Consider the following 13,463-nt stretch of genomic DNA (forward strand, 5'->3'; position numbering starts at 1 on the left):
TCCGGCGTGATGGAATGGGGTGCCATTGGTTACACGTCTCGGTCATCTCTTGTTTGCATTGATGGCACTTTGAACAGTGGACGTTACATTTCAGATGTGTTACGACCCGTGGCTCTACCCTTCATTCGATCCCTGCGAAACCCTACATTTCAGCAAGATAATGCACGACCGCATGTTGCAGGTCCTGTACAGGCCATCCTGGATACAGAAAACGTTCGACTGCTGCCCTGGCCAGCACATTCTCCAGATGTCTCACCAATTGAAAACGTCTGGTCAATGGTGGTCGAGCAACTGGCTCATCACAATACGCCAGTCAGTACTCTTGATGAACTGTGGTATCGTGTTGAAGCTGCATGGGCAGCTGTACCTGTACCCGCCATCCAAGCTCTGTTTGACTCAATGACCAGGCGTATCAAGGCCGTTATTACGGCCAGAGGTAGTTGTTCTGGGTACTGTTTTCTCAGGATCTACGCACCCAAATAGCGTGAAAATGTAATCACATGTCAGTTCTAGTATAATATATTTGTCCGATGAATACCAGTTTATCATCTGCATTTCTTCTTGGTGTAGCAATTTTAATGGCCAGTATCGTACATGTAATTTAATTTTGTGATATGTCTGTGCTAGGTATACACTAAATAATAATAATAAAATAACATAAGCAGTGTGATTTCGTAATACCGAATTCAGTATTATATCACGAGGCGAGCCCACGACAGGGAGTTCTGTGTTGTGAGGAGACAAGCAGTGACAGCTGAATGAGTAGGCTAGGAGAGCTGTGTGACTTCGAATGTGCACTGGTCATCGCATGTCATCTGAGTAACAAATGCAACAGGTACGTTTAATTCCGTCTAAACCAGCCCAAGTCGGCTGCTGCTGATGTGACCGTGAAGTTCAAACGCGAAAGAACGGCCACAGTCACATGAAGATCAGGCAAGCCACAAGTAATGACGGGCAGAAACCGTCGGCCACTACGGAGGCTGGGTGATGATATCACATGAAATCAGCGGAAGGAATCACTCATGATTTCCGAACTGCTACTAGGAGTCCAGTTATCACAATGTCCCTGCGGAGGGAGTTAAAAATAAGGGGGTACATTTAGTGTACTTAGATAACACATGAGAGAAATTGCGACATTTGGCACCAAAAGTACCGTGGACGTGCGTCCGCACTAGGGAAATCGCTGTGCGCAAACAAATCACGCCGCCCGCGAGAATCACGTCCCTTGGAACGGCAGTGCCACCAGGAAGAAAGATGCGCTCTTAAGTATCCGTACACAAGCAGAAGATGCGAACTGCAAGTTGTAGGTCAGTCTTGCCAGGGGGTTCCTGCAGAACGTTCGTCGTGTCTTCTAGTCGACGAGTGAGATGGAAGCAGTGGCCAATAGATTTACTGTGGTTAACCTTCACACAACAGAACGGTCAATAGCATTATCGCATATGGACGGAGACCGCCTGGTACAGATTTAACTAAGTACTGTGAGTTTGGAACAGTTCTTTGAACAGTATATGGAGAAAGAAGATTAGTTTTCTTCCGACTTTAGTTCAGAGAATATTATATATGAGGATCGTCTAGAAAGTAAATTCCGATCGGTCGCGAAATGGAAACCACTTGGAAAATCCGATGAAGCTTTGCACAGATGTGTTGGGCAGTGTCTCTAGTATGCCGGTCGATCGTGTTGCGTCACTCTTTTTGGTTTTGAGTGAACAGTGAGCACGTAAAGATGCGTAGGAATAGCGTCTCCCGCCAAGTATGAGGGCCTGGTTAGAGATTTCGCCTGATGTCATGCAGACCACATAACACAACTGTCGAGCAGTTACTTCTTCATAACAATTCTCGCCTGCACACTGCAGGGCCATTGAAGACGCTCCTACAGCGTTTCCGATGACAAGTGTTTGATCACCCACAATACAGTCCGTAACTGGCTCCCCCTGAGTCTCATCTCTGCTCACAGGAACCGCTGGCTATGAAGATTAAATTATTCCACAGACAATTTGCTGCAGATCAGTGCAGATAACTGGCCAAAAGCAGAGATGGCTGCTTTCTATGACGAAGATATAGAAAAGTTGGTACAACACTACGACAACGCTCGAAGTTGGAAAGGCGAGTATGTAGAGAAATGGGTGGAAGGTGTACCTAAGAGTTACAAATAAAACGTTTCTGGTTTTCACTATGGTTTCCATTTCGCGACCGATCGGAACTTACTTTCTGGGCATGGAACTGAAGTCAACGCGGGACAGATAGGCTAAAGCTGCATTCTACAATTTCTGTAACCGACATTACTAAAGTTCAGTAATATATTTTACTATTCACTATTCTGTATTACTCTCATCGTGTGTGTTGCACTCTGAAACCCATGCATCCATACTAGTAGGACACTTGTATTAGTCTTTTTCAGCGGCAGTGTGTTTTCGTCAAAGAGTACGCCTCCAGTCCATATTAGTACGATGGTCGAGCGTCCTCTCATAAGCCACACAGTTCTGTAATCAGTACTAAATGACGCTTGAGGTGGTGTCAAGGGCGACGGCACTGGACAGTGAATAACTGGAAATGAGTGATTTGGAGCGAATAATCACGCTATAGCGTGTAGTGATCAGATGGGAGAGTTTGGGATTGGTGAATGCCTGCGGTCCCCTTATTGAACTTAAGAAAACTCTACATTTGGGAAAATATGAACACATTTTATAGCACTGTGGACTGTGTAGAAGTAGACGAATAGTTCGGAGACGTTGATCGTTTGTATCAGCATGACGAGATACATTGTCAAAAAGCAGCATCTGTCAGGCAATGGCTTGTGGACAGTAACACTCCTCAAAAGGGCCGAGCTGCCCAGAGCTCCCACATGAACCGAATGGAACGCCTTTTGGATGAGTGAGATCGTCGACTTCTCTCGAGAACCCAGTGTCGAACAAGACCACTTTCTCTGGTTTCTGCTCTTGAAGGAGAATGGGGTACCATTCCCCCACAGACATTAAGACACCTCACTGAAAGTGCCCCTGGCAAAGTTGGTGCCGTCATAAAGGCAAAGATTGGAGACACCCCATATTGATGTCCACTAACAGCTTCCCAGCTAATTTGATGAGATAGTATACATCATTGAATGAAGTCTGTTTTTCTTCTAAGTTAAGTGATAGACTACTTACCGAGAACCAATCTATAATACTTTACAAAATTTCATTTGTTGCTCCTTCTGTTGTTACAGCTTTGTTGGCATCAGCAGCAAAAAGCACTGTTTCAATTTTTTTATCAGAAAAACGGATACTGATTAATTGATACTTACTGTTCCATCTCCTTGTTCTCACTTTCATCTCACTTTCTTCCTAGTAAGGCTATACAGGGTGTTTCACTAAATGTGTTTGCATTTGCAAGTTACGAAGTAATATGCGACGGAAATATTTATTGCGGTAGGTCACCATAAGAAACGTAACACTGCCTGCAGGGCTATGAACATAGTTTATTGCGTTATTATCCAAATAGGGACACAACAAAAAGATACAATTTTTAAATGGAACAATAGTTGTCTCTATCATGCACTGAAATCAGAAACACTAGCTGTGTATACATAAATTTAAATTACACTCCTGTCACTTATAGTTTGGGAGCCACAACCCTTCAAAGTTTCAGGGGCACATACCACACGCTGTACCTAATAGATGGCTGTGTGGTGGGTGATGGATGTTCTGGCGGTGGGAAGTTCATTTAAATGAGATATTCAATTGTGTGTCCATGTTCCTGAATCCATAATGCGATGCCCCGTTTTAGATCATCTGGGGATGTGGGCTCAGTGACATAAACAGGATCCTTTAAATATCCCCACAGAAAGAAATCTAATGGTGTTAAATCGGGCGACCTTGCGGGCAATGAATGAGGACCATGGCTCCCCAACCACCTTCCTCCAAACCTGTTGTTTAGTTGTTCCACAACAGCACGCGCAGAATGGGCTGGGTGACCCATCGTGCTGCATCCACATATGGACACTGTGTAGACACACATGATCAAGGAGACCATTTAAACTGTGGACTATAAACGCGCGATATAACTCAGTTGTCACTGTACCTGGGAAGTAGTGTGGACCGGTAATTTCATCCCCAAGGTTTCCACACCATACATTAATAGACCACCTACGTTGACGGTCGACAGGTCGTAACCACAGAGGATTGTCTGCGGCCCAGTAGTGCACGTTATGGCGATTCACTGCACCATAATTTGTGAACCAGGACTCATCAGATGGTTCAAATGGCTCTGAGTACTATGGGACTTAACATCTATGGTCATCAGTCCCCTAGAACTTAGAACTACTTAAACCTAACTAACCTAAGGACAGCACACAACACACAGCCATCACGAGGCAGAGAAAATCCCTGACCCCGCCGGGAATCGAACCCGGGAACCCGGGTGTGGGAAGCGAGAACGCTGCCGCACGACCACGAGATGCGGGCGGACTCATCAGAGAACATAATATCTCGTAAAGACTCCACCGTGAAATTACGCATGGCCCATTCCAAGAATGTAACTCTCGCACGGAAATTGTTCCCATGCAGCTCCTGGATCAGTGACAGGCGGTACGGGTGAAACCTGTGGCCGTATGCCATACGCCACACAGATGTGAGACTGACACCAGCAACTGCAGCAACGGCTCGTAATCTGACGTGAGTATCGTGGTGTACTTCAGCTAAAACAAACACCTCCGTCTCCTGACTTGTTGCAGTTCTTCGTCTGTTACTGCGGCGCATTACCAAGCTGCCTGTTTCCCGAAGTCGTCGTTCGGCACGTAAGAACGTAATGGCTGCCGGAGCTCTTCGCCTAGGATATCTCACGCCGTGCGCCGTGACTGCTTCAGTGGCATCGTGTCGGCACTGATCGAGCATCAGCAACTCGTCAACGTACTCGTTGTTCGTGTATGCCATCTTCATCCGATGTCAGTAACTGTGGTGTATTGAGCCCCGTTTGTTTGGGTGGCTGGAACTGTCGGGCATACGACCGTGTGCGGCGACAGTCGGCAGTCTAACAGCGCATTGAGGAAGCTTCTCGCTCCGTGATACCGGCGTTGTAACAAATCGGCCGCACCTCGTTTAGAAGGCGGATTGCGTTACGTGTAGCGTGTGTGGTATGTGCCCCTGAAACTTTCAAGGGTTGTACCTCCCAAACTAAAAGTGATAGGAAACTAATTTAAAATGATGAATACACAGATGGTGTTACTGATTCCAGTGCATGATAGAAACAACTATTGTTCCATTTAAAGAATTGTATCTTTTTGCTGTAACTCTCTGGATAATAACACAATAAACTATGTTTATAGCTCCGCAGACAGTGTGATGTTTCTTATGGTGACCTACCGCAATAAATATTTCCGTCGCCTATTACTTCGTAACTTACAGAGGCAAACACATTTAGTGAAACACCCTGTATATTGTAGTGTGTTCAGCCAAGATGATGTCGCACAGAAGCTCAGAATGAGGACAAAGAAATGGTGGGATGAGGATGATAAAAGGCACAGGGAAGTGGGGAATTACAGGTGCAGTAGAGTGTTGATAGAGAAGTTGAGCCACACCTTCTTGAAAATGAGGGTGTGCAAGTACAGTAGAGAGTTGATAGAGGAATTGAACCACATCTTCATGGAAATGAGGGAGTACAATACAGTCGAGTGTTAACAGAGGGATTGAGCCACATTTTCATGGAGACGAGGGTGTACAAGCACAGCAGGACATTGATAGAAGAGTTGAGATGCACCTTCATGGAAATGAGGGAGTACAAGTAGAGTGGCGACTTGATAGAGGAGTTGAGCCACGCCTTCATGGAGTTGAGGGAGTACAACTACAATAGAGCGTTGATAGAGGAGTTGAGGCGTACCTTCATGGAGATGAGCTCCCCAGAGAGCCTGCGTGGCCCCGCGCCGCAGGTTCCCGCCTCTGTGTCAGAGTCGGCGTCGGAGGCGCTGGAGGCGGTGGGGGCGCTGCAGACGGGCACTGGCGCCGCTCCCCGGCTCAGCACGCCTGCCAGTGGCGGCGGCCGGCGCAGGTTCTGCGGGAGGCCCGCCGACGACCGACGCCGCCCCCGCACCGAGGACGAGCGCCGCCGCCGCTGTGAGCCCTGCACGACAGCATGACCGGGTGATGTTATATGATCCACCACTACCGAAGCCTGCTAGCAAGGGTGTTCTGGATTATAACATACAGCAGGAAAAACAGCCTATAAGAACTCACTGGAAAGCATATTACTGTGAGAAACCACACGGGGAATGGGGAATGACGCTACTGTGTGTGAAACTCGAGTGTATACATCCAGTGATAGAAAGGCTCGTATTTTTTAAGGTGAGGATGGTGAAAATGAAACTTTACATAACCCTCTTGGATTTCAATGCCTCGGGAAGGGACCATCAGACCTGTTAACCACGGATTTTTATGAGTCTTAGTTCAGTTATAAGAGGGCGTGTCGTGATTGCCTGGCTAGCGGCTTTTCGTGCTACGGCCGCTACTTCCCGAAAAAGCCAATATTGAAGTTTTATGCGTTCCTCCTACACCTGTAACACTTGTTGCTTTTCGACTAAGCGAGCTTAGCGCAGAGGGTAAGGCCGGCCTCCGTCACGCTGCCGATACGGTTTCACATCCACCCCTTGGGCTTTTTTCCCAGTGCGGAACAAGGAGCGAAAACGGTCTCCGTGCAGCAAAAAATATTAACAGGATTTGTCATTCCTTCACAGCACATTGTACTATAACTGCCTCAGGAGAAATATTTTCTTATGTTTTCTTATGTCTACGAGAACTGTGGGGAAATTTAGTTGGATTGCTCAGAAAAAGAGTTGACGACTTCAGTCATATATTAAAAATTGTGGCTGTGACCTACAGGGAATTACAGAAGATCACAAAAATGCTGCACGAATAGCTTTTATGATCTTTACATCATTTATTCGTGGGGAATGCTGACTGATCATGCATTTTAAGATCATATCATTTTAGATGGAAGAAAAGCATGCACTTGCACCACAGAAAGTATCCCACCCAAATGGACTCTACTGTGACGTTAATTTTTATAGCAGCTTAAAATGTTCACAGAAAAAATCAAAGTGCTCCCGACTTGTTAAAGACTAACAGAGAAATCGCTTCGAGAAACGATTCCATAAAAACACTTCCTTTAATTCTGCATCGGCTTGGTGCACCTGCTTTCACAGGCATGATCAAATACGGGTGGGTGATTTGCATCGAAATTGATCTAAGACAGGTCTTCCTGAGTTTAAACGAACTGTCTTTACCGGTTCGCTTCTGAAAAATTCATGTGCCTGGAAGGCAATAGCTTTCATTAAATGTGCGTGGTAGTCAACGAGTTTTTATGTCTGTTGCTTTTGTGACAAATATAATGTGGAATTCTGTCCTAGTGCAGCAAGCGATAGCGAGAAAGATGGTTCTGTTATCCATTCTGTAACAAATGTAAATCATATTTGAAGAAAGCGTATATTCCAAAATGTTTCAAATGGCTCTAAGCACTATGGGACTTAACATCTGAGGTCATCAATCTGCTAGACTTAGAAGTGCTTAAACCTAACTAACCTAAGGACATCAGACACATCCACGCCCGAGGCAGGATTCGAACTTGCGACCGTAGCCGCAGCGCGGTTCCGGACTGAAGTGCCTAGAACCGCTCGGACACAGCGGCCGGTTAGTGTATTGTAATGATTGATTTAATAATGAGATTACTACGGCGAAAACTACTATTCTTGAACGGTTTCGGACGCCATGTGCTACTTAATGATATTCTATATAAATAAAATATTTAAAAAGGTAAAGATGCAAGGTTTAAGTCCATACCGCGACCGAGGTAGCCGGGAATCTTAGCCACTGCGCTAAGCTCGCTTAGTTGAAACGCGATTAATGTTACGGGTATAACACATACACATAAAACTACAACATCTTTTTTTTTGGGAAGTAGGAGCCGTCGTATGAAAAGGCGCTAGCAGATAGTCAGGACACCCCCCTCCTACAACAGTGATAAGACTTATCAAAGGTCCATGATTAACAGGTTTGACGGTACTCTTGTTACATAAACTCGAGATTTCAAGGTGTTTCCGTCGTCCTTCATCATCTCCTGACGAAGAATATGGCGAGTATCTGCTAAAGCTCGAATTTTTTAAGTCTTTCATGACGTGGGTTGACCACTGAAGTAATTATGTAAGTGGAAGTCGCCAAAATAATATTTGCACAGAGAAGTAATTCCTCTATTGCTCCTCTCACTAGTATCTCATATAACTATCAACATACGTACACTGGCAGAGAAATAAAATTTAAGTACCCAGAAGAGTTGGTTAGATGTCAATGTAACTTTCTACCCAAACACACCATCGGCGGTGTTTACATCGTTAGAGTTGCAGATTTTGTAATCACTCCAAGGACACCACATACACTCTCAATTCGTGAAGTTTCATTTCGTTTCCCCCTCCACTTTTGGGTGCTTCACGTCTTTTGCCGGGAAGTGTGCAGTTGTCTGATTATAAAGGCACAGATTTATAGCCAGTATCTCACTTGTCAAATCATTCAATACACCCACATGCACACTCATATTTTATACATAGTTTGTGAACGACTACAGAAAAACAGCAAAATACAGTATTGTCACTTGAAAAGCTGACAAGCCCTTCAGTTAAAACGGTTCTACTAGGTTGCGAGTAGTCTTTTAAGTACAGAGACGCGCTTATAAGAGTTGACATAGGATAACCCACGCTGATTAGATGTTCAAATAGTTGGCTTTCTGTACCGTATGTGTTCACATAGTCAAAGGTGATGTGACAGGCGCCCTCTACTTTACCGAAATCAAACAATGGGGGTGCGCCGAAAAAAATACGACGTAGGCAATGCGAATTCTACGTTTTGTGATAACACATCATAAACAATGAAGACCTTATCAGAAATCCATCTGAAATGAACCACATACCAAAAAATATTGCTAAGTGAACGAAAGCCAGAAAAACAACGGATACAGCTGTAAATCCATGCAAATGTAAATCAAAGTAAGAATCAAAAGAAAATCATATGAACACATTATCAAACGCGATCTCCATCTTTATCATCGCTATTGACTTCTGCGCGAATTGATTTCTGCCGAGTAATGCCGACGTATTACGATCCTCGGCTTTTACTTTTCTTCAGGTATGTAAACTTAACGAACTCGCGCTACTACGCATTAGGAAATGTTCATCAGTTGGTTGATCCACCGTTACACAGTGTTAGGACCGACGTTTCCCGCCAACCTCCGGAGGGCAAGGTTCACTTTAGCCGTCCTGTATAATGGCCATCACCATCATCATCAACAACAATATCTTAAAGGATTAGGCTTGTTGAGTTCTCAGATTTGGTCACTCACTTTCGTCTGCCCTTTTTCAGTACTATGATTTCCTGCGGCTTGGCAATAGCACTTTATTTTTAAACCTTTTTCAGTATGATTTAGCAGTTTATCTGATGCACACCCATTACCCGTTTTTCCCCTAATCAGAGTTTTACAACTTAATTTTGGCTGCGGTCAGCTCTTGCGTATCCTAAAATAAAACGTAAAATCCTCGTGCTCGCTGCCTAGTTTATCCGTTTTTGTTTTTAAGATGTTGTCCAACACTCTTCTGCAATACGTTCTGCTATAGCATTTTATATTCGGTTTAATAGGAGTATTTGATTTACCACGTAAACTTCCTTTAACACACCCGCATAAGCAGGAGAATGACTTCCTTTTGGAGTCTACGTCTCGAGGATTGTCCAAAAGTAAACTGTATCAAGTTACTGTATCAACTTATTCAAAACGTTAATTTTTCACTTGTCTAGCGTTGCCCGATGACTGTTTTCCGCTTAGTTTTATGTACACTGGTTGCGAATTTGATGTTTTTGTGTCTGATTTTTACAAATTATCTTTGAACCAAAAACTAGAATTTTAACATATGTTCGTTTCAAAAAGTTTCCAAGAAACAAGGAATTTCGTGCAATTTTCTGTTTTCTCCGGTGGCCTGCAGTTCCTATCTGGGTGGGTACAATTTCGAGTAACCGTGCGATATACTATAGGCCTGACCTGATATAATGTACTTCAGGACAATTGGTGGACTTTCTGACAAATTATTGTCCAGAGTATAAAAAAAATTTTGATGTAAATTGACTGAGAACTGCCAAAAAACATACACACAGCCGTACCGTAGATGCAATCACATCGGAGGGGTGTTTGTTGAGTCTACAAACTAAATTACGATTCGTGGAAAAGAGCAGCAGCTTTTTCAGACTTGAAGTCTGTGAGATTGATTTATCTGGGCTTCCAACATTAGCCAACACAGCCCTGCTACCTGGTTCCCAAAGATATTAAGTTCGGTTTTGTAACGATTGGACGATACAGGATGAAAATTATTTAAACCGACAGACTCTGGAAGGTTGCAAGGGACACAAAAACAAATATTTTTCTCTAATGTCATAATTTCCTGTGAGCGTTTTTTAATCCGGTAAAGGGTGTATTCGCTATTCAGTTGTAATGACAGAAATTGTTGTTGTAACGGTTACGGTTGTGTTGTCTGAGGGCATACTTCGTTCTCCAGTTGTAATAACTCTTTCACTGTGTCAGATGTACGTGATGACACAGCGCAGTACTTGTTTACTAATGGAGCAGTTTGGAAATTTATGGTAAGTTCCTTTGGGGCCAAATTGCTAATGTCATCGGTCCCTAGGATTTTACACTACTTAATTTAACTTAAACTAACGACAACACACACATCCATGCCCCAGGGTGTACTGGAACCTCCGCCGGGCGAAGCCACGCGAACCGTGGAAAGGCGTCGCAGATCGCACGGTTACCCCGCGCGGCTGCTAATAGAGCGAACACTCGGAATGAGTGTGCTGATATCGTTAGTTCTTACTTCATAATGAACCACAACGGATAAGCAGCACAGTGGGTTTATCAACAGTAATACCCTAATCACCGTACGCAGCACCATTCACCGTTTACTGCTCTGTATCATTGTCTGCGGTGACCGGGTAGATTACTAGAACAAGCTGCAATTTGAGAAAGCTGTCTATATCTACATTTCTACCAAGCCAGCAAACGGTATGTGGCGGAGGGCACTTCACGTGCCACTGTCAGTACCTCCCTGTTCCAGTCGCGTATGGTTCGCGGGAAGAACGACTGCCGGAAAGCCTCCGTGCGCGCTCGAGTCTCTCTGATTTTACATTCGTGATCTCCTCGGGAGTTATAAGTAGGGGGAAGCAATATATTCGTTACCTCATCCAGAAATCCACCCTCTCTAAACCTGGACAGCAAGCTACACCGCGATGCAGAGCGCCTCTCTTGCACAGTCTGCCACTTGAGTTTGCTAAACATCTCCGTAACGCTATCACGCTTACCAAATAACCCTGTGACGAAACGCGCTGCTCTTCTTTGGATCTTCTCTATCTCCTCTGTCAACCCGACCTGGTACGGATCCCACACTGATGAGCAATACTCAAAAGTATAGGTCGAACGAGTGTTTTGTAAGCCACCTCCTTTGTTGATGGACTACATTTTCTAAGGACTCTCCCAATGAATCTCAACCTGGTACCCGTCTTACCAACAATTAATTTTATATGATCATTCCACTTCAAATCGTTCCGTACGCATACTCCCAGCATGTAGAGCCAGATTATTCCATCAGCACTCACGCGATTGCGAGTGACATGGACAGGAATTTGACGATCGTAAAAACGGCCCTTTATGAGTAATCGTTCCATCAATTTCACTTACCACCTGGAATGCGATAATTATCTGCTCAGAACACAGGTTTCACAGTGGTACCTAGAGCACTGTCAAATTCCTAACATATTTCTCTCCTCTGTGCTGATTATAGATGAAGCAACATTCTGGCGTGATGCGTTGATCAGCATTCACCATTCGCATGTTTGGAGTAAGACCAATCTACATGCCGCACTTACTCGCGCTAATCAAGCTTATTTCTTTGTGAGTGTATGGCCAGGTGTTATTGGTGACTGTTTAACTGAGCCATATCTCCTACCTATGCCAATAAATGGCAGGCATTATTACAAATTCCCATCCGACCCGATAGCTGAGTGGTCAGCGTGACGGATTGCCGTCCTAGGGGTCCGGGTTCGATTCCCGGCTGGGTCGGAGATTTTCTCCTCTCAGGGACTGGGTGTTGTGTTGTCTTCATCATCATTTCATCCCCATTCGGCGTGCAGGTCGGTCAATATGGGGTCGAATGTAGTAAGACCTGCACCAAGGCGGCCAGACCTGCCCCGCAAGGGGCCTCCCGGCCGATGACGTCAAAAGCTCATTTCCATTCCATTAGAATTTCCTTGGCAAAGCATTGCCAAGGCAGCGAGCCTGTCACTACAGGACAACACACGTGGTCCCAGCATTGCGGGGCACCGGCACATTTCAGTCGTCCCGTGCGTCGATTCTTGAACCGAGTTTCCAGGGAAATTAATTGCCAGAGGCTGTTCTGTACCATGGTCTACTCGATTTCCTGATTTTGACCCCCTGCACTATTTGGTGTGGGGTGAGATGCGCAACGTTGTTGATAAAAACCCTGTTGATTCAAGAGGATCTGGTTGCTTAGATGGTGGCAACAGCAGGACGAATTAAAGACGTTTCTGCAGTGTTAGACAGCACCTGACCAGTCCGTGTAACATTTGTCTACACGTCAATGGAGGCATTTCTGAACATCCACGGTAATTGAGGTAATAATGTTGTATTAATGTTGTTATCTCTTGGGGATAAAGAATTAAAAATTGTATGTTCTCCTTTTTTTCTTCTGTAGGTAAGATCTGATGTCCTCGTAAAATGGTGCCACACATGTAAAAACATTAGAAAAAGTATTTTCAGGTTCAATGCATCATTCCAGAGTTTATTGGCTCAAATAATTTTCATCCTGTATAAATGATATTGTGAGGGAAGCAGAAGGTGGAATGAGGTTTAAGGAGCAGTCAAGCAGGGACAACATACAACATCCATCAATCAATGAACAAATGATTATTTGCTAAATCCTCACCGTCAATAGCAGCAGTAAGCAATGTAATACAGGGTGTGTCATTATTAATGGCGTAAACGCATGCAGTTGAAAGTACACGATACTAGATGCAAAAAAGTCTCAGTAAACATAGGGTGGATAATGCATACCTTAAGAGCTACGAACAATTTATCATCTTCGCTACTGTGAAGCAAATCTGTTCTACTGCAAGCTCTTTGCTTTCCATATTCTGGGAAGTGATAATATGGACCAAAACGAGAAAAAAAGTCCAGTAAACACGTTAAAAGTTATAAGCACTTGTTCATTAGAAGAGTTCTATTCCAAAGTAGCGAAGGTGAACAAGTGCTCATAGCGCTCAAGGTGTGTATTTTAGAGCACATGTTTACTGGACGTTTTTTCCTTGTTCTGGTCCATATTATCACTTCCCAAAATATGGAAAGCTAAGAACTTGCAGTAGAAGAGATTTGATTCAGAGTATCGAAGATGAAAA

The 13,463-nt window shown here is 44.3% G+C and overlaps 1 protein-coding gene across 1 annotated transcript in view; it reads right to left on the reverse strand.

Annotated features, from left to right (window-relative positions):
* LOC124803147 (potassium channel subfamily K member 13-like) overlaps positions 1-13,463 on the reverse strand; it is a 486,082-nt gene that overhangs the window by 12,151 nt on the left and 460,468 nt on the right. Inside the window, exon 6 of the mRNA XM_047264327.1 lies at positions 5,851-6,081. Coding sequence (XP_047120283.1) covers positions 5,851-6,081 — 231 coding nt within the window. The remainder of the gene's footprint in view (positions 1-5,850; positions 6,082-13,463) is intronic.

The sequence above is a fragment of the Schistocerca piceifrons genome, chromosome 6 (genome assembly GCF_021461385.2).
Source record: "Schistocerca piceifrons isolate TAMUIC-IGC-003096 chromosome 6, iqSchPice1.1, whole genome shotgun sequence".
Lineage (NCBI taxonomy): Eukaryota > Metazoa > Arthropoda > Insecta > Orthoptera > Acrididae > Schistocerca > Schistocerca piceifrons.